Source organism: Sphaeramia orbicularis, chromosome 21, assembly GCF_902148855.1.
Source record: "Sphaeramia orbicularis chromosome 21, fSphaOr1.1, whole genome shotgun sequence".
In the NCBI taxonomy this organism is placed as follows: domain Eukaryota; kingdom Metazoa; phylum Chordata; class Actinopteri; order Kurtiformes; family Apogonidae; genus Sphaeramia; species Sphaeramia orbicularis.
Window position 1 is genome coordinate 49,676,084 of NC_043977.1, and position 20,411 is coordinate 49,696,494.

General features: G+C 37.7%; 1 protein-coding gene across 3 annotated transcripts in view; it reads left to right on the forward strand.

Moving 5' to 3' along the window:
• glsb (glutaminase b) overlaps window positions 1–20,411 on the forward strand; it is a 59,943-nt gene that overhangs the window by 12,837 nt on the left and 26,695 nt on the right. For all 3 annotated transcript variants that reach the window (XM_030124449.1, XM_030124447.1, XM_030124446.1), the window contains exons 4-11: window positions 370–499; window positions 3,916–3,995; window positions 6,171–6,334; window positions 10,154–10,212; window positions 15,824–15,856; window positions 17,637–17,695; window positions 19,295–19,361; window positions 19,633–19,683. In XM_030124449.1, coding sequence (XP_029980309.1) covers window positions 370–499; window positions 3,916–3,995; window positions 6,171–6,334; window positions 10,154–10,212; window positions 15,824–15,856; window positions 17,637–17,695; window positions 19,295–19,361; window positions 19,633–19,683 — 643 coding nt within the window. The remainder of the gene's footprint in view (window positions 1–369; window positions 500–3,915; window positions 3,996–6,170; window positions 6,335–10,153; window positions 10,213–15,823; window positions 15,857–17,636; window positions 17,696–19,294; window positions 19,362–19,632; window positions 19,684–20,411) is intronic.

The window sequence follows — 20,411 nt, forward strand, 5'->3', positions numbered from 1 at the left end:
TTCATTTAAATTGCATAATTATTAAGAAAATTGTGCTTTTTATGATTTGTACTTCTATATTTTGACCCTATCCTCAAACCAGAGCTTCATCACATCACTAACAACCTATGGATAACATCACAAATACTATGTCCATGGTTGCACTCTGCGACTGGCTTATAACTCCTCACTCATACTATTTGCTGTACTGTGTTCTATGGATTAAAAGCCATCCGATAGGTGATTATGATGAAGCTCTTCATCAAGCGCCTTTATTTACATTCACAGAAGTTTGTCAGTCCTCCGTTTTACAGACTTTGATGACAAACTTTTTCTCTCAGTTGCATGCCTTCTGTGTTTTTAGCATGCTATCTGTGGTTTATTCATCAGGTGTGTCCAGAGCAACATTGTCCTGCTCACTCAGGCCTTCCGCAAGAAGTTCGTCATCCCAGACTTCCAGTCGTTCACCTCCCATATCGATGAGCTGTATGAGAGTGCCAGAGATCTCTCTGGAGGACAGGTGTGTCCTTGTGTCCATTACATTTTAACCTCACACTGAATCATTAATAACATTATTTCATCCACTCAGATTCATAACCATCAGTCTTGTTTCAGTTTGCATTCAGGTGTGATTAGAGGTGTACATTATTCAGTGTGTAGACAGATTGTGCTCCAGTTTATAATCCTTGTACTTCCAGACTGCAGCCCTAATTATGAATGAAAAATCCATGTTAAAGTCCCTATAGCATATTAAATGAATCACAGCACTGTTTCTAAGCAGCCATGTGCTAGTGCTACTTTCACATACTTGTGGAGACTGTGTTTAGCTGTAGCTCTCTGGAACACAAGTCACATTGAGTTATTGTAGCTGCTAAGAAAGGAGCCAGAGAATAAAGAAACTCATCTAAAGCCCTGAACTTGTTTTTACATTGACAACAGAGGAATTGGATTGTCAGCTGAAAAATATCTGGTAGCTCTGTCTTCATACTCAGGCCAACAGAACAGAAAGACTCATAGTGGCAAAGGTGCTGGCCATGTTTATCAGTCTGATGTCGTGTTTTGATACAGTTGAAGTTTCTATTTCTGACCAAAAAACGATGTATGTCAGATGTTGGAGGTTGTCAACCCCACAGTGGATTTTGACATCAGTACAGTTTGCAGTCTTATTGGTTTACATCAACCCAGTGCAGGGTTTCACATCAACTTGATTTTCATTTCCATCCAAAAGTCACTGAGTGTCAAAAGTTGCAGCTTGATCTCAAGCAAACATTGAGTTTTGATATCAACTCAGTACACATTTCCAATCCAATATTTTTCTGGTGTTCCATCCTTTTTCTCCAAAGAACAAAATAATTTGTATTGATTGGATCAGCTGGAGGAAACCCCTCCTGTTGTTCCATTATTTGCCATTGGAATAAGTGCTCCATGGAAAAGCATCGACTGTATGTCAACCATGTCAAAGTACTCCACTGACCAAGACTCTTTTATTAACATTTTAGAAGACAATAAGTAAGTAAAGTAAATTTTATTTATAGAGCACTTTTCACAGACAGAGTCACAAAGTGCTTTATCAATTCAAATCAGAATCAAATTAAGTTTACAGAGACCCAACAGAATCCTTCAGGGGCAAACACTTGTGATTGGTGACAGTGGCGAGGAAAAACTTCCCTTTAACGGGCAGAAACCTCAAGCAGACCCAGACTCCTGAAGGATGGCTGTCTGCCTTGACCAGTTGGGGTTAAAGAGAGAGAGAGAGAGTAAAGGAGGAGAAAAGAGAGAGCGATAGAGATATAGAGAGACTGGGGGGGGGGGATGACACGTGGAGTACGTTATGATGAATACATAGAGTGTAATCAGTCTGTGGTGGTCCTGGGTCAGGTGGGAGACTAAAAAGCCTTTTTGAACAGGAGGGTTTTGAGGTGTTTCTTAAAGCTCTCTACAGAGTCCATGGACCGTAGGTGTAGAGGCAGGTCATTCCATAGACGTGGTGCCACAGCTTTAAAAGACCTGTCACCGCGTGTGCTAAAACAGGTCCGTGGAACCATCAGCAGGTACTGTCCTGAAGACCTCAAGCTACGAGTCGAGCTGTAGGGCTGGATCAGGGAAGCAATGTATGCAGGGGCCTGGCCATGTAGGGCCCGGAAAGTTAGCACAAGAATTTTGAAATGAAGACGATATAGAACAGGGAGCCAGTGGAGAGATTTAAGGATGGGAGTGATGTGGGTTCTCCTGTTTGTGCGGGTCAGGAGCCTGGCAGCAAAGTTCTGGACAAACTGTAGACGGGCCAGCTCCTTCTTGTTTAAGCATGTAAACAGGCTGTTGCAGTAGTCTAAGCGAGAAGATACGAAAGCGTGAACGATCATCTCGAGCTCATTTGTGGACACCATAGATCTGAGTTTGGAGATGTTGCGTAGGTGGAAGAAACAGTTTTTGACTAGGTGTTTGGAGTAGAATTCTAAAGACATGTCCTGGTCAAAGATGACACCCAGATTCCTCAGTTTTGTCTTTACCGAGGAACTCAGGTCTCCAAGGTGATGTTTGATCCCTGGGATTGCACTATCAGGGGCAATGATGAGGGTCTCAGTTTTGCTGGAGTTCAGCTGGAGGCTGTTATCATTTAGCCACTGCTTCAGCTCTGACAAGCAGTTGATTAAGGAACTCAGTTTATGGGGCTCAGAGGAGTTAAAGGAGCAGTATATCTGGATGTCATCCGCGAATAGATGATAGGAGACATCACTGTACTGTCGGATAATGTGGCCAAGTGGGAGGACATAGAGTAAGAATAGGACTGGTCCCAGGACAGAGCCTTGGGGCACACCACACAGTAGATCCGCTGAGTCAGATTGGAAGTTGTTTATTGACACAGTGAAGCTTCTGCCGGTCAGGTAAGAGGAGAACCAGTCTAGCACATGACCTGACATCCCTACCAGGTCCCTCAGTCTCTCAATCATTATGGTATGGTCCACTGTGTCAAAGGCCGAGGAGAGATCTAGCAGGACCAAGACCGTGGATTTCCCGGAGTCAGCCGCCATCAGGATGTCACTAGACACTTTTAATAGTGCGGTTTCTGTTGAGTGGCGTTGTCAATACATTTACTCTGTGACATGCTAAATTTTTGAATAGATTAGTAAATGTGTTAGAGCCAAAATGCTTCATTGATTGAGCAAAAATTAATTATTTTATATCAATATTTGTTGTATTTGGAATTTTTCATGGTACCAAGACCTGTTGAAATGATCTGTGCTTTTTGGTAGAGGTCTCCATCACAATTCAATTTTTCTCTGAATATTGTTAATGAGAAGTTGTCAAATTTTGTCCATCTGTTGGGACATGATGCAGTCCAGTGATCCAGCGTGGTATTGGCTAAATCTAGCTCACTAGTAGCTGGAATAATTAGAGGCAAATTTATATATATATTTTCTCAAAATGAGATTACTTTTCTAAAGAAAATGTTAATTGGCCTGATGACTTTTTCCCCAGATACAAGGTTTTTTTTTTAACTGTCTGGAAATGTCTTTCTTGGACATTATTGGATTAACCAAACATCCCAAGAAGAGTAAAAGCATGGTAATATACCTACCCTGCAAGGTTAATTTAACAATGCAAACATGTAGGTAGAGCTTCTCAGTATGGATGCAGTGTTCAAATGTCCAACAGTATCTTGGAGTATATGAGATAGTTGGGTGGAACAGTAGTAGAGGAAACTTATTAAATATACAGAAATAAACAAATGGCTTTGTTAGTTGACCTGAGGGTGGATTTTTCCGGTCTGATCCTCACATGCTGATTGGTCTGGATCTCTGCTAGTGGTGTCATTGTGTTTGACAGTGGTTTTTAGCTTTGCTTTGAAACCTGACCCTTGGTGGACATCAGCGGTGTAACGTGAGCACCCACTGCAGCATTTGCTCTTTCTCACATGCCTTCCCTCTCTTTCAGGTCGCAGACTACATTCCTCAGCTCGCTAAGTTCAGCCCAGACCTGTGGGCTGTCTCTCTGTGCACAGTCGATGGACAGAGGTGAGATAGTGTCAGGGGCAGGGACATGCATCAAAGGGCTACTGTGACGTCAATGTCAATGTTTGATATTTCTCAGTCAGTATTAGACTAACAGTTCAGTGCTGTGTGCATTCCTGTCTAAAACCACGTCCTGCAGGTTCAGTGGTTATGTTATGGCATCCAGTGGCTTCACCCGAGAAAGCCGAGCATGATTTTATTATACCCCCTCCCACCCCAGAGGGCGAATTCTTGGTATATAGATATAACGGGAATGCCGTCTGTTCTTCCGTCCTTACATCTGAGATTTTTGTCCAACCCATTTGTTGGAGACTGTTCACCCAATTCTTGTCAAATTTCACACGTTCTTTACCACTAGGTGAAGTGCAGTGCACAGTTTACGTATTTACAAATTTATTATAAACAGTTATTAAAAGTTTGATGACTGAATTAGAATTTTTTTTGAATCATTTAAAAATTTCTGAAAATTTCAACTTATAAAATTTGCCCACTGATTTCTCAGACACTATTCACCCGATTCTTTAAACATTTTACAAACATGTTCTTTACATTTGCCTTTCTCTCAATATTTGAATATTTATTTTTTATTTATTTATTTATTTATTCATTTATTTTAAGTGTTTGAAAATATTGAAAGTAAAGACTTAAAATTTAATCCTGGTTAGGCAGGAGGGGCAAAGTGTTGTGTGTTGTGTGACCAGGTGGGGGTATTGGTAAGCTGTGCTTACTTTTTCACTTGTTTGTTTAATCTTTGGAATAATTCATCATTTATTTATTTTTCTGCTATTAAAAAAAAAAGATGTAAATTTAAAGATGAACCAAAGTGACATACAGTCATCAGAAACACAGATAAATGGATAGAAGATGGTGCTGATATCTAAATGAAATAGAAATAAAAACCCAGTCTAAAGAAAAACTACTGTGTACAATGAAACAGAACAATAAGTGAAATGGAATGACAGATAAAATAATTTTTCCTCAACACATTAATGGTTTATGGTGAACAATGACAACATGTCTTATCATGTCATGCCAATGTTAGACCTTTAATAAACAATGGTTTTATAAATCATATTTTATTTTATACAGTCTTTCATCAACTATAAATCACAATTTTTCTCAAAATTTCAGAATAACTGACCCATATATTTGTAAAACTACCTAAAAATAAAAAAAAAAGTAATTAACAAACTGAGACTGAATAAAAATGAATGAAAACCTCAAAAACTATCATGCCTTTAGACATCTGGCTCTTAATTCATCTGGATTTAAATTTAATTTCAAAGTTGACCTGACCCCTGTGTTCATAAAGCTTATCTAATCTAGTGGGATTTTATTTGTGATATTAATTTTATTATAAGGGTGTTGTGCTTCATTCTTCTGAAGTCCAGATATGGACAGAATCAAAGGAATGCTACTTGAAAAATGAATTGCAGTTTATGTTATAAACACTTCTTTGTGAAGGTGCCTATAAACGTAAACACCATGTGCTTCCTAGGAAAGCCTAAACTAGTTTAGAGGAGATGGTCCCAGGTTAAGAGCAGGAACACAGCACAGTGTGTTCTTTGATACATACTTGTGAAATTCCACAAGTGTGTTTTTTTTAATGCAGCAGGAAGTCATAAAGATAAAGCTAATGCAGAACAGTTATATGGTTGTGTTATTGTGATGCTGCATGGTGTATGATTTTGTTGTTGATTCTAACATGGATCCATAAGTTAGCAACATTCCTGACTAATCATATTTCAGTTGAAATACATCACAAATTTGAATAGAGTTTTAGAAAATTGATTTAGAATTTGCCACAAATTGTCAGACTCACATTTGTTTTATTAGTAAATTCAATGAGCATTGCAGTTTCCTCATTGGAGCTGATATGCATAATTTATTTACTAATTCTGTTTTTGGGTTTTTTTTGTTTGTTTTTTCACAATCTTGTATCATTTTCTGTCTAAATTTTTTGTGATTTTTAATTTTTCATGCAGATTATTCAAATTGAAAATGTAAAAAAGACCAAAAAAACTCAGCTGGATTGGAATGACCTGACAGAGTCTTAGCTCAGTGTTATCCATTTGTTGTATTCTTGTCTAGATCTTCAGAGGCCTCATATGTGTTGTTGTAATAACTGAAGCAAGGAAGCTGCTCAGATAACTGTTATCTGTTGTCTCCTGATTACAGACATACAGTAGGAGACACCAAGGTCCCCTTCTGTCTTCAGTCCTGTGTGAAGCCTCTGAAATACGCTGTTGCTGTTCATGACCATGGCACAGAGTATGTGCACAGTTTCATCGGAAAGGAACCCAGTGGCCTGCGCTTTAATAAGCTCTTTCTTAATGAAGATGGTGAGCCTTTAAAGTTTTTTTCTTCCCCCACTAGAGCTTATCAGCCATTTACTTCTAGTTTTCCCCCATGGGACTGTTGGAGTGGAGAGGGTTTAATGAATCATTCAGGGTGGTTTCACCAGAGGGATGGGACTATGCTCAGGAGGTCTCATGTTTTTGTAGAAAGCCTCAGATATTTAAATTACTGAGCAGAAATTATTGTGCATTTAAGTATTAAACGTAATATTTTTAAGGGACACACTGTAACCTCTTCAGCTGATTTGAAAGGAAGCATCCTTAATGGTAAACGGGGACAGAAGGGATACAGACCGGCAATATTTATGTACCAACTTTAAGAGTAATGTGCAGATATATATGATAAGATTATGCTACGAATTAGGGCTCAACAGTATTCTACTAAATTATATTTTGATTGATATGAGATATGATTTTTTTCCTTTTAATTAGTGATAGTTAACAAGACATTGTGAACAGAAAAAACAACAACACATAAACAAAGGGTAAATCAAACAAATAAACAAACCAAAAACAACAACAACAGTATTGACAAACAACGACAACATCATATTACAATGAAAAAGATCATAAATGTAAAGAGCGACTAAACAATATAGCTCGGTTAGGGGCGATAGGGAAAAGGGGAAGAGGGGAGTATGAATGAAATCAGCAACAAAAAAAATAGAAAGAAGAAGATTAAAAAAAAGAAGAAAAAGAGCCTTGGTTAAAGAGAAAAGAGGGGAGGGGAAAGAGAGGGAAGAGAGAAGTGTAGGCGGGAACAAAGGAGAGCGGAGATCCTGATTCATCTGTATGTGGCGGTAGAGAGAAAAGATGAAGTTGATGTGAATGAAGTAAATTAAAAAATGTTTGTTATGGGTTGGATGTGGTCCTGTACGTGGCTCTGGTTTTGGTTACTGCTTTGGTTTGAGTTCTGGATGGACTTTGGGTAATTTTTGAATGGGTTCCATGTTTCCTCAAAGGCTGATATATTGTTTGTTTTGCAGGCTGTTATTTTTTCCATTGATATGTGTTCTGAGAGTAAATTGATCCATTGGGTGATATGGCAGGAGTGTTTGGATTTCCAATTTTGAAAAATGATTTTCTTGGCGATAGACAGAGAAATCAGTAATGGGTTATTGTGTTTAGTTGGAATTGTAATATGTGTCAAGTCCCCCAGCAAGCAGAGCGTTGGGGATGCTGGGATTCTGCAGCCCAAGATACACCAGAGTTTTTTTGTGACTGTTGTCCAAAACTGGCTGGCAAGACCAGGTGGCATGAAGATAATCATCTGTGTGACCCAAGGTGCATTGTGAGCAGATGTCTGTGCTAGTCAACCCCATTTTAAACATTTCCCCTGAATGATGTGTATTCTGTGAATGGTTTTATATTGTGTGAGTTGTAAATTTGTATTGGTAGTCATGGAAAAGATGTTTTTATTCATCCAGAAATTGATGAGATATGACTTTAGTATTTGGATATTTCACTTGTATTTATTGCAATTGTCTTAATATTTCAACAGTCTGATTTTATACTCCTTTGGGTTTCAGCCACAAAAACCTTGTCATTTGAACTTGCCGCATCACAATGTACTCTAATCATTCCTAAGTCTAAGTGAAAGTTTGTGCCAAATTTGAAGACACTGTCAAAGGGAGATACAGTGTTTTAAATGGAATGGGGATTGACTGATGGACTGACAAGCCTTCTCATAAAGCTACCTCAGTGGGCACACCTAAAAAAATTCACACTGAAAATGCACTTTATTCTGAGTTCAGAGTAAACCTACAATGAGTAACATGTGAGTTTGAGGATAGAGAATATAGTTCAAATGAATCCCGTCAGACTGGTAAAGCTGTCACAAAGTTAAATATGATATAAAACAGACAACAATCAAGGTGATAAAAAAACAGGCTATAAGTGAATGCGATCTCCCTAAAACTCTTAATGAATGTTTGGATAATGGATGTACACCATCATGTCAATATGAATGAGACAAGAAATTAGAGAGTTGACCTCGCTTTTAATTACAGGGTTAACATTAAACCTACTTTCTGTAACAAGGTGGGAATGACGGTAACTTTCATTATCAGTCTTTACACTCATTAACAGTATCGCTCTAGTTTCACTTTTACTAATGAACCTGTGCTGAGTGCATCACAGGATGTTCATGGTATTGTGTAAATAGATGTGATCAGATTAGATTAAGAATGCGTATAGGTGTTATATTATCATAGTTATCCTACTGTTCTCAGTCTATTTTTTAGGAGGTATATTGATATGACCGCAAGACCAGTAGTAGGGTCAAAGCAGTTCTTATTTTGTCAAAAAAAATGCCACCATCCTCAGGTACACAATCCTACCATGTGCCAGGATTTCCCTGTGACTGTCGTGTTGTGTGAAGGGATCACACACCAATGAGGAGTCTGGGTGGTAGAGGTGATGTAAGCACTGCACATGAACTCCTTTAGAAATATGTGGGAGGAAGGAAGGCCTCTGCTCACTCATGATTCACTATTTCCCTGGCATTACTCACACTACAGAATGGGAAGAGAATAAAGTTCGAGGTGCAGTGTATGGAAAGAAAAAGGAACAACTATCTTTGCTCTCATTTGTGACCAATGTCACATGACAGCAACTGACTTCATTTTGATTCATATTAAAGTAATCTTTGATTTTATGACAGTTAAATAGTAATGAGTCTGCTTGGTGAGCACCAACATCCACCCACACACAATTGCAAAGTACTGAAAAGCTGTAAAAACTACAAAGAAATCACAATACGGGCAAGTACAATATCTACATCATAGGAGCTGCAATTTTTTGAGCTAAAATAGGTTCGTTAAGTTTCCCTTGGCAAAGCAAATTTGTTCAGCACCAAAAGGCAGCCAGACTACCATTCTGCTGTTATGATGCTGGACAAGACAAATTTATAGAGAAAAAAAAGTTATCCAGACAGATGATTGGCAGCTGTAATGACCAATCGGGAGTTTACACGGGGCCTCTATGCGAGGGTACCACCCCTGTTGAGAAACACTGTAATAGTCCAACTGGACTGTCTTTCAACATGGGGGTATTCTGCTGCATCTCCTTTGTACTAACAGCCAGTACGTCTGTGATTTTTCGTGATTTTTATTTTTCTCCCCTTCTGTCCTGTGCTTGCCCCAGTTGAGAACCACTGTTCTAGATGTTCTGGACAACACCATGCTCCTTTGTATATTATTTTTATGTGACAATAGTGGAAATAACAGTCTCATGTAAACATCTATTTCCCCATAAAATACACTTGATAAGTCTTTTTCATTATATACATTATATTACTATAGACAGATATGGATTTAAAATTACATGTAACTGGTTAGTGGAGACACTTAACTGTAGGGTGGCAATTCTAGGGGGACAAAATTAAATGCAAAAAATGATCACCTTGACTCGTATTGCGATTGCTGTATATCTGTCGTAATAACTGCAATATGATGCATATGATTCGGCACTAACATTATATACACTCCTGTCAGAGATTATTTTGTGTGAAGTGGCAAAGCTCGGGTATGAGCGTACATCATAGCAGAGCTGTTTTCACACAGACTTTGTCAGTTTGCCAACTTAATGCACTTGCCAAATCAACAATGCTTATTTTACATTCATGTACAGCTGACTATCAGTTTCAGGAGTTCAACTACCCATTTTTAACTGACTCTTTTAGACTGTATTAGGGATTATATGTCTTATCATGTTTGTTTGCTCTAAATTCTCAGTGTTTGGTCTGCTTCTACTTCAACATTTACACTTTGATCCCATACAGTATAAACTCTTGTTATTTTGCAGATAAGCCCCACAACCCCATGGTGAATGCTGGCGCTATTGTTTGTACTTCACTGATAAAGGTAAGAGCAGTATCACTATTTGGTTTTTTTCCCATCCTGTGTGTTTTCATGTCCGTTCTGAGTGTCATTTCCTCTGAAACATTAGATAGGAAATTCTTTGAACTGTATGGTTGAGCGGCATTATCAGGTACACAAGGGCAAAGATAAATATTGGTAGCAGATAAGACTGTTTAACATCCCTTACTGTAATTAACCTACTTGTGTCAGAACATAACAAAACCAAACAAGTCTCACATGAGTGCAGTATTTTGGTGATTAACACCCTCTCCACACGTTTCAGAGCTAGGCAGTTTTTATTCTTTTTCAGCAGTGTGTGGCGATATTTCTGACTTTCGACTCTGCCTGAAGAATATTTAGGTCATTATCTCTGCTCCACTGCCATGTGTCTTGTTGTGGTGACTAAGACTTGTGTTAATCCTTCCTGAAGGGTACTTAGCAGTCTCAACACACACACTGTTATTGCCCTGGCTGAAAATAACCTGCACTGATAGCAAGTCAAATGCAGGTGCACGCAGAGCAGCCAAAGCCTGTTCAGAGACAGACAGAAAGATCAATAAAGTGACAGCCTTCAGAGTTTTTGTGCCTCCCTGTTGAATTCATCTCAGGTGTAAAAGCAGATTGAAAGTGAGTCAATTAGCTGCTGATCAGGGATTCGACTAATAAAAGAAAGAATGAGCCAGCTTTGGCAGTAGGAAGATTATACTTAGGTAGTTTATTTCTCTGCCATAGGCTGTTGAAGTTCCATCCGTTTAAGCCTTTTAACATCCACCAGGTCACCAGTGATACATGTAAGAGTTAAAGTTTGATCCAGAGTGGAACTAGTGCTTTTACTGAACTTCAGTGCTTATTGCACTGAAAAAATTGATTAGATACTATTGAAAATGCAGTAAAATTCGTACTATTGTTTAGTAGTGTTTGAAACTAAATTTCACTACCTAAGGATTGAATGGATATATGCATAAAGCACACACCTACAGCTTTTTATGCTTTTATCAATGATTTTGTGTCAACAGACAGTTTGAACCTAATGGTAAATAAATATATTTATGTATAAAACTGCTTTGGTGTAGAAAAATGCAACTAAAGATTCATATTAAAATGTGTGTTGCGGTATTTAGTATTGAAGCCATAATGTCAGTCCTGGTTTTGAAACCTTTTGAACAATCCAAATTGATACAAGTATGTAGTTTAGGTTATGTTTTAGCCACATGCCAAACCTCAAATTTAGCAATGTTTTCTATTAAATGAGTTAGAATACACAGTATTTTGGGCATACATTTCCTAATTTTATAGGCCTAATGCAAATTCCTAGCCCTACAAGTGAATGTTTATTGAAATTATTGCATTGTGCAGAGAGCATAGCATCATGGGTCTTTGTTAGCACATCTTTTGCAGGGCTGTTAAATGTAAAGGGTTTTTTATAGTGATTCTGGAGAGTCTATTAGGACTGTAAGTGTTCAGTTTGTCCACTTTAGCAGTAGGTTGTGTGGAGCTTTTGCTGCTGTTATAAGTAATGACATAACAGCAGAGTTCAAACAATTTAGGTCATGTTCAGTTGCTGGTGCAGGCATTTGTCCATGCAGTAGGCCTGGTTCCCAAGTGGATGTCTCAGTCCAGGTTTCTGTATAAGCAAGTAGGGGACACTGGCCAAATAAAACATGCAAAGCATTATTTACTGTTCAGTTTATTATGTTTTGTGTTATTTACATTTATGCAGAATTAACATCACTGAAGATGAACCCCCATGTTTCCACAGTTAGTGTGAGTGAGGTGAGGTTCAATATTTAAACTTAAAGCTCTGTGGAAAGGAATGGAAATTAAGAGTGAGTCAGTGCTTGCCTAGATGTTTTTGGTGGTTCATGGTTAGACTTTGGTGAATCAAGTTAGACTATAGGTGCTGCACTATTGGTAGAGGTTAAACATGTTGAAATTACTCACTAAACATACTTGGGAGCTGTTAACTGGCCTTATCCCATATCTACTTACATGGACACTGGTGGATGTGAAAAGGTTAAAATCATTTTTCATATTTTAATTTTTTTTCTGGTGAAAGCAGCTTTTCCACAAGCTGCCTGTAAACACATTTACTGTGTGTTGCATTTCTGCACATTTTTGTGTATTTATTCCTGCCACTTTTTACTATACTGAATTCTATTTCTACATTTATTGCAACAAAAATGTCAACTTCAAGCCCTAGTATTCACTCCATTTGTTTTTTTTTTTTTAACATATACTCAGCTTTTGTCCCAACCACTTAGACACTGAAGAGAACTGTGTCACTGAACTGAATATCTTCACCATTGTTGCATTCTCATCGATGTTGTTGTACCAATGCTCGGATGTGTCATTATTAGATCATTTGTCTTTGAATTGAGAGGGGAGATAATAATCCTTTTACACAAGAATAGAACTGTGGACGGTGCCAAACACATTATGAAGAGGGAGATAGTTTGTTTGCTGCTGTTTTTGATTTTGAATCTGTTGTACTCAAAAGTGCTTGGAAACATTTCCTGATTCATTCTGAGGGTCTGTGAGCTGCACGTGTGCAGTGTCCACATGTTGTCAGAATCCCATTCCTTTTTGTGTAAACTTGTACTACATTATCACCACAGAGTACAACCTAATTTAACATGAAAAAGCTTTCCTGTAGTTAAAGAATAGTCCTAATCTCTTCATTATCGTTTATGTTTCATTGTGAGACTACATGCTTAAATTATACTGCTATACTTTTCAGTTAAAGTGGTATACTTACTTACTTACCTTACTTTCATTTTAGAGCTGCTGCCTTTAAACAAGCTTTTAAACGTAAATATCAACACTGTTGATATATTTTACAACAGTGTGTTTTGGATGTTGGCTCCATAAAAGTAAATTTTTAACTACAGAGAACTAACTTTGCTGTAGTGTATTTATGCTTGTGGGGCAATAGATTGATGATTAATCCATGTAAGGGCCATCAAAAATGTTTAGACTCTTCATTTTCCTGTTAGTCATTAAGTATGTTTCAATGGAAAAGCCCCAGGTTCCACATTATGATTTTGGACTGCCCATAAACATGTTTTTATTTCCTTAATATTCTCTGTAATGGACATGTAGTCTGAATTTTCTATGATAGTATGTGTAATATAGTCACATTAATAGAATAGATAGTAGTAGATGAATTGTTTTGTAAATTTGATGGAGAAATGGTGTAAATACCATGCTTTAGCATATAATTATTTTGTTCTTCTATTTTCAACTTCCAAACAAAAAGGACTGCTTCACATGAACAACACTTACATGAACACACTAAAACCTTCCTTTGACCATGGAAAGTCCAGGGTTCTGTAATTACAAAAGTTCATCGAGAATCTGTAACATATTTTAATGTTAAAAGAAATGCCAGCCTGACCTCGGTTAGTGGGATCCTGGCTGCTGTGTAGTTATAATTTACTCCATATTTTCTTTTTTGTCAATGTCCTCTCCTGCAGCGTAGAGATGTATTACCACAATGTAGTGTCACTGTCATGTGACAGGACAATGTGTTAAATAGGACTGCACTAATACTGAAATCCTGAGTCAATTTATTTATTCTACCAGTTTTTTTATTTGTTTGTTTTGTTTTCATATTATTCTATTGCTAACTGTTAGCAGATTAAACTCAATGACATCTGTGTCATAAATTAACAATTGTTTAGTGTAAACACTTTGACATGCACACAGTACAACACACAAGATGGACAACTGGAGATGCAAGCGAGACACTTAAAAGGATCACTTGATAGTACAGCTGGTATGACTAATCAGACAGAGAATTTGTATAAGAACAGATAAACTGATGGTCAGTGGATTTGTGCGTCCCTATAGGGAGTCCAGAGGTTAAACACTAACCTTCTGACCTAAAAAAAAAAAGCTTACAACTGAATTCTTTGAGCCACTTGCAATAGCATTTTAAAATCATAATAACAATAATAATAATAATTTGCTACTGTCCAGCATGGTACTAATAGCAGTTGTTGGTATACTTCTGTTTGACATTACAATTGACTCACTTTCCACAGTATACAGATCTACACTTTCCCTTAATGACATAGTGACATAGCTCTACGGTGACTCTAAGCCCTGTGGAAAAATAATGCTTTTTTTTGTTGCAGTAAAATTGTCCTAAACCCTAAGTAGTTCATGTTTTCCCTCACATTTGGTTATGGTTCATTCAGTGTTAAGTTCCAATCTGAGAGGTTTTAAAACAAAGCTGTAAAAGTCTTAAATCTGACTTTACTATAGCTATAGCAGATTTAAGTGTCCTGTGCCTGCAATAGTTTCTGATTGTTTTTTGTACTCACTTTTACAAGATAATTCATCCGTCTTCAGCCTCAGGAAAAAAAAATTCAAAGACATCACCTCACATCTCCCAGCACAATACTGTGTGTTTGTGTGCACATCCACTCATCATTATCACCACTGTCTCTATGTGTTGTTTTTGTTTTTCTTATTGGAATGTTAAGCCGTTGGTCAAAGTTGCCCAAGTTAGCTTTAACCTCCGCAGGGGGAAAAATATGGGATGGTTGTCACGGGACTATGCCCCAAACTGTTGTTACATGGTGCTTGAAGGCTACATGTTGTTGCTGTTTTTGTATGTTGTTGCATATTTTCCAGACTTAGGAACTGTGGGAAATAATGACTGCTGCTGCAGGTCAAATGACGTTGGTAATTTTTTCTTCCTTTTCCATATCTATCTCCTCGCACTCTCCCAACCTCCCCTGAATCCCCCTTCTCTCTCTCTCTCTCCTCCAGTCAGCTCAGTAGAAACCCCATTTTAGTGACTCTCACACCTCCATCATTTGTTTTTTCTTTCTGCACAGATTAAGTGTATAATTTGTAAAACACTTTCACATAAAATACTTCTGAAAAACCTTCCTTGGCATAAAAACACATCAGTATTTGAGTTGATTAATTTGGAAAAAAAACGCTAGCAGCACTGTAAATGTGCATGCATGTCCTTATGTTTTGTTTTTATTGGGGGAATAAGCAGCATCAATGAGCTGATGATTTGATTAAAAACACTGAGCTACAAGCTGTGAATCTGATTGTAAGGAAGTCCATTCCTTTCTCCTTTTCCCACCGTCCCCTCTGTTTTGGCTGTCTGCACAGATGATACATGTTGAGCTACAATAGATGCATACACACACAAACATACACACCTGCATTATGGTGGCCCATAATACAAACTCCCCTGCATACACCCACGTCTATGCAGTCATACTTTATTTAGAAACATGCATACATTTAACTTTTTGCACTTTTTTGCAAAGCAGATCCTCAATGTCATGGTGAGACATGTTTTCTATAACTGTCTAAGCTCTGGTAATGCACATGTCTACTAAATCTCCCTTAACTCCAAAATACTTTCCTCTTTGAAACATATATTTGCAAGCCAATTATTACTTTTCATATCTACTTATAATTCTCAGTAGTTATGTGTCCATGATGACAAAATCTATTCACATCTTCTGTTTCTGTAGTTGTAATTTTTTCAGCAGTAGCATTATCATTTGTGTTATCATGTTCTTGACCTCTGCAAAACCCCATTTGTGGACAAAACTGTACTAACTGCTTTTTCTTTTCTCCTCAGCAAGGTGAAGGAAACGCAGAAAAGTTTGACTACGTAAGTAATAATCATTACAGTTTATTTATTAATTAACTCTTTAGTGTTTTATGTGGAAATGTACACAGGGACAACATGTTCTACTACAAAGCTTTTGGCATCCATGCTTTCCATAGTTAGGCCTATAGTGACTGTTAAAGTGTAATGTATTACACTTAGTTTAAATTGGATCTTCAAGTTTAACATAAAGCTAAAACACAACATAAACTATATTAGTAATTATTAACTTATGGAGGTTAACAGGTCGTTTAGTGAGTTCAGTTAGTATGTACCAGTTTTTCAGTCTGTGTTCAGGATGGAAATGGAACATGAACACATTATTTTAGGGAAGTGGCTACTGGCACAGTACTGTGGCATGAAATATCGATTTGTCTGTTACCACAGAGCCAATCAGCGCCCTCATTATATCATGTCTAGAATTAGAATTATATTATATCATGTCTAGAATGGTAACTTACATCCTGGTAAATCTGACATTGATATAAATCTCCCACTGGGACAGCGTTCATTGTACGGAATTCCACAGGACCACAGCAGTCAACTGACACAGACCTGAGAAGTCACACAGCACACTGCTGCATCTAACATGTAGCTCCGCCCACCTTCTCCAGCCTCCAGAGCAAAGAACACCATAGAACAAGATAGAGTATTTAGAACAATAATTTGTATTCTCTACTATATACTATCACCAATTTGTCGTTTCTTCCATCAATTGCCACAGTACTGTGATAGCAAAATACACAAAAGAATGCACTGAAATGTACGCTATATATCACCACAGTACTTTGGCAACAAGAGGCTAATGAGTTCATGGAACAGTATCCATGATTGGCTGTAATACAAATGCTAACATTTGGTTGGTCTGTGGCAATAGACAAACCGATATATTGTGCCTCAGTACTGTGGCAGTAGCCATTGATTTTAGATGGTTTTAGATGTCAGTCTGCAAACTAGAAAATTTATTTAGACTGTTGTTAGGCACTTTTTACCACAAAGCATTGCATAAAAAAAGAAGCTGGCCCAAATGGAAAGCATTAATTCAAGTATTGTAACAGCTAATACAAGATAGAACGATACCCTCTCCCACCGTGGCAATTCCAGATCCTGGTCAAAACTGTTCTTTTCTCTGCAGCCAGAGACAAACAACTGGCTATAAGGAGAGAATTAGTTACAGACCCACACTAACAACCAAGAACCACTTAATATCACGGGTTATAGGTCACTAACAAGATCAACCAATATTTTGCAAGGACCATTACAAAAACAAACAAAACCAGTGCCTCAATTTGCAGATGACGTCAATGCAGCAGGGGCTCATGAAAGGCTATAACATAACACTAATTTAACAAAAATAATACTAATAATCATAATAATAAGAGGTAAAGTGGTTCTTGGCACAGTGTCCTGAATGCTGGCCACTGGTGATGTTGTTGGTATGTGCCTGTCCAGCTTTTTCAGAAACTAGCTAGCTATCTACTTTTTTATTAACACATAGCTAGCAACTAGTATCATTGTACATTTCCAAAAACTTCCTTTTTTGTAAGTGTAATAACAAACGGGTTGTTAGAACATCTTAACATTGAACTGACTCCAAAGTCAGACTAACAGCAGGCCAGAACTACCACCAGTTTCCTGTTGGTGGAAATGGGTATGAGAGGTCTCTAGTATGGTGTTTAGTATGGATGTGAGATACAGCTAATGTAAAGTTGTGTCTAGTATGTGTGGGTTTTGATCTTTTTTGTTTACTTTGTTGCTCTAAACACTACTGCTTTTCCCTTAGGTCATGAACTTTCTGAAAATGATGGCGGGAAATGAGTATGTGGGTTTCAGCAATGCCACGTAAGTCACTCTCATCTGACTGTTTTCTTTGAGTTGGAATTTTAAGGCATCCTACTCTTGATAGTTGGTGCTTTTAATTAGGTCTTAATGAATCCCCACACTACTGGCTTTTTCCCATGGGCAGATTTCACAGACAGTTAAGATATCTATAAGATATTTTTTGTTGTAATGCAAATTTGTGTTAAGGTATTTCCACTGTGAGTTGTCTAGATGCATGGCTGATGCGCATGCATGTTTCCAAAAAACTGACTTTTGAGCCAATGTCATGTGAGACTCGGGAATCTGAGGGCTGTTTTCATGACACTGGACAGCACAGTTTATGTGGACTCTCAGGCTTTTATCAGGAAACAAGACCAAAAGACACAGGATCTCTGAATGTTTGGTTTGGTCAAGTTAAGTAATGGACAGTCATGCTAAATGGTATCATGAAGGTTGTCATCAACTCACTATGTCAGTCCAGGGTTTCTGGTTTTGAGCATGTTAACATACAATAGATGGAGGTAATATCAAGTGATCAATCACAAATATGGGCATGCTGAGATCAGCTGCATATTTCTTACAAGAAATGATTATTGTCAACATCATAATACAGGAGTAGATCAAAACAATAACAATTGTTTATTCCATTGAGTTAATATGCCTTTTGACTGATTCTTACAGCCTTGAAAAGTCTTGCTTAGTCATGCTCTGTGACATAGGCCCCTGTTTTTCATTGTTCTTGTTTTGCACATGAAGGTCAGATCCGGACCATGATTAGTTGATTCACACTGGCATCTGATATTGGCCTCTTTTAAAAACAATTATGTAAACAGCCAAAGAACTAAAACCAGACGTGAGCAGCAAATCTGAACTGAACATGAAAACTGGGAATGTGAACTTAGGCTTTTTGTAATTACCAGTTTCCTATTTTTTGATGGAGTTCACATCAGCGGACCCTGAGTGTGACTTTAGGTTAAGGCATTAAAACCATCTGTGTGTGTTAACAGTGACTATATGAAGTCTTTAGAGGAGCAATGGCAGTGTGCACAGTGACAGAAGCCTTCTGACTATGCTTTGTGATGGTGTTGTACCTGTTTTTCCTGCTATTTGTTCCCCTGATCTTGTCGACTTGTATCTGTACAAACACGACTCTGATAAGCACATAGTGCACAAGCCTGAACATCAAACATGAGATTAGTTTTCCAGTGCCATTTCTGTTATTGCTGCTTATAGCTGCTGCTAAATATAAATGATTTCTTGGCACAGTAGGTAGTGTTTTAATTAGAGTTCTTACAGTGGAGAGAAGAGTAAAAGTATGTTAAAGATCTCCTCAAGAATTTCCTTAGGAACAGTCTAATTAGAAACTGTGAAAAAGAGTGTAAGTAGAAAGAACAACCATGGTATTCATATTTTAAAGGTCACTTACATTTACATGATTTCTGGTGAGCTCACACGTTTTCAGAAAAAGAAAAAATACTGGGGCTCATATTGCAGCATCGTCACATGGTGGCATGAGAACTGTGGTTGTACTGTACACATGCAGGGCAGGGTAATGGAATTCCAACACACACAGTGTTTTCCTTCCTCTGTGTAACAGGTTTGTTCTCTCCATGTTGACAGATTCCAGTCCGAGCGTGAATCAGGTGACAGGAACTTTGCCATCGGTTACTACCTGAAAGAAAAAAAGGTTTGACCTAGGATGAGTCATAATGCTATCATATCTGTGTTTGTATTGTTTGTGTTATCTCTCTGTTAAGGTTTTTCTGCTGTACTAAGCACATTTTTACTTTAATTATCTCTTGCCAGTATATTTATCCTTCATAGCTGATTATAATGAGCCTACATTTTAATTGACCTACTTATTTAATTATTGGTTTTTTTTTTAAGGCAAATACTTATCATTGGAATGTAGCTGATGAATGATTATATTTGGATCTGTTGTGTGTGTCCGTCTGTAGTGTTTCCCCGAAGGCACCGACATGACATCTGTACTCGACTTCTACTTTCAAGTGAGTCCAGCAGAGATTCATTTGGTTTCTCCTCCTGTGTCAGAGTTCTGTTTTCATTCATTACCTCCACCAAGGAGGTTATGTTCTTGCCAGCGTTGATTTGTCTGTCTGTCCGTGTGCAAGATAACTCAAAAAGTTATGGACAGATTTGGTTAAAAATTTCAGGAAATGTTGATACTGGCACAAGTAACAAATGATTAAATTTTGGTGGTGATCAGGGGGAACAGACTGATCTGCCTAGGTGGAGGTCTGCGCTTTCCGAGTGCTTTTCTAGTGTTTTTTTCATGCTTTTCTGTCACCTTTTGCTTTTGTCGTTGATCTGCTTGTGATTTAATCCCTACGGGTCAGAGATCACAGAAAAGTTTGTTTTCTGCCTATTTTCTTATTCTGCCACACTCTATCTTATTTTCCCTCAGACTATAAATACCTTCTTTATCATAATGTAGAGGATTCGGTGTTTTTTCACTAAAAGCCTCCATGCCTTCATAGGTATAAAAAATGCTATTCATTCCTTTACAGGAGGGATGACCTGCATTCTTCCAAAACAAATTAAATCATTTCATATGTTATGCAGAGTGCTGAATTCTAGGATTAGACATAATACATAATGTTTTTTGTCTGAGCAGATGGAGACTAAATCGAGTTAGAGGATTTTATTGTCACAAACCTTTGTATGAAACCAAATGTAGCATTCCATCTTTCAGGACTTGAGTGATTTTTGTCAGGAG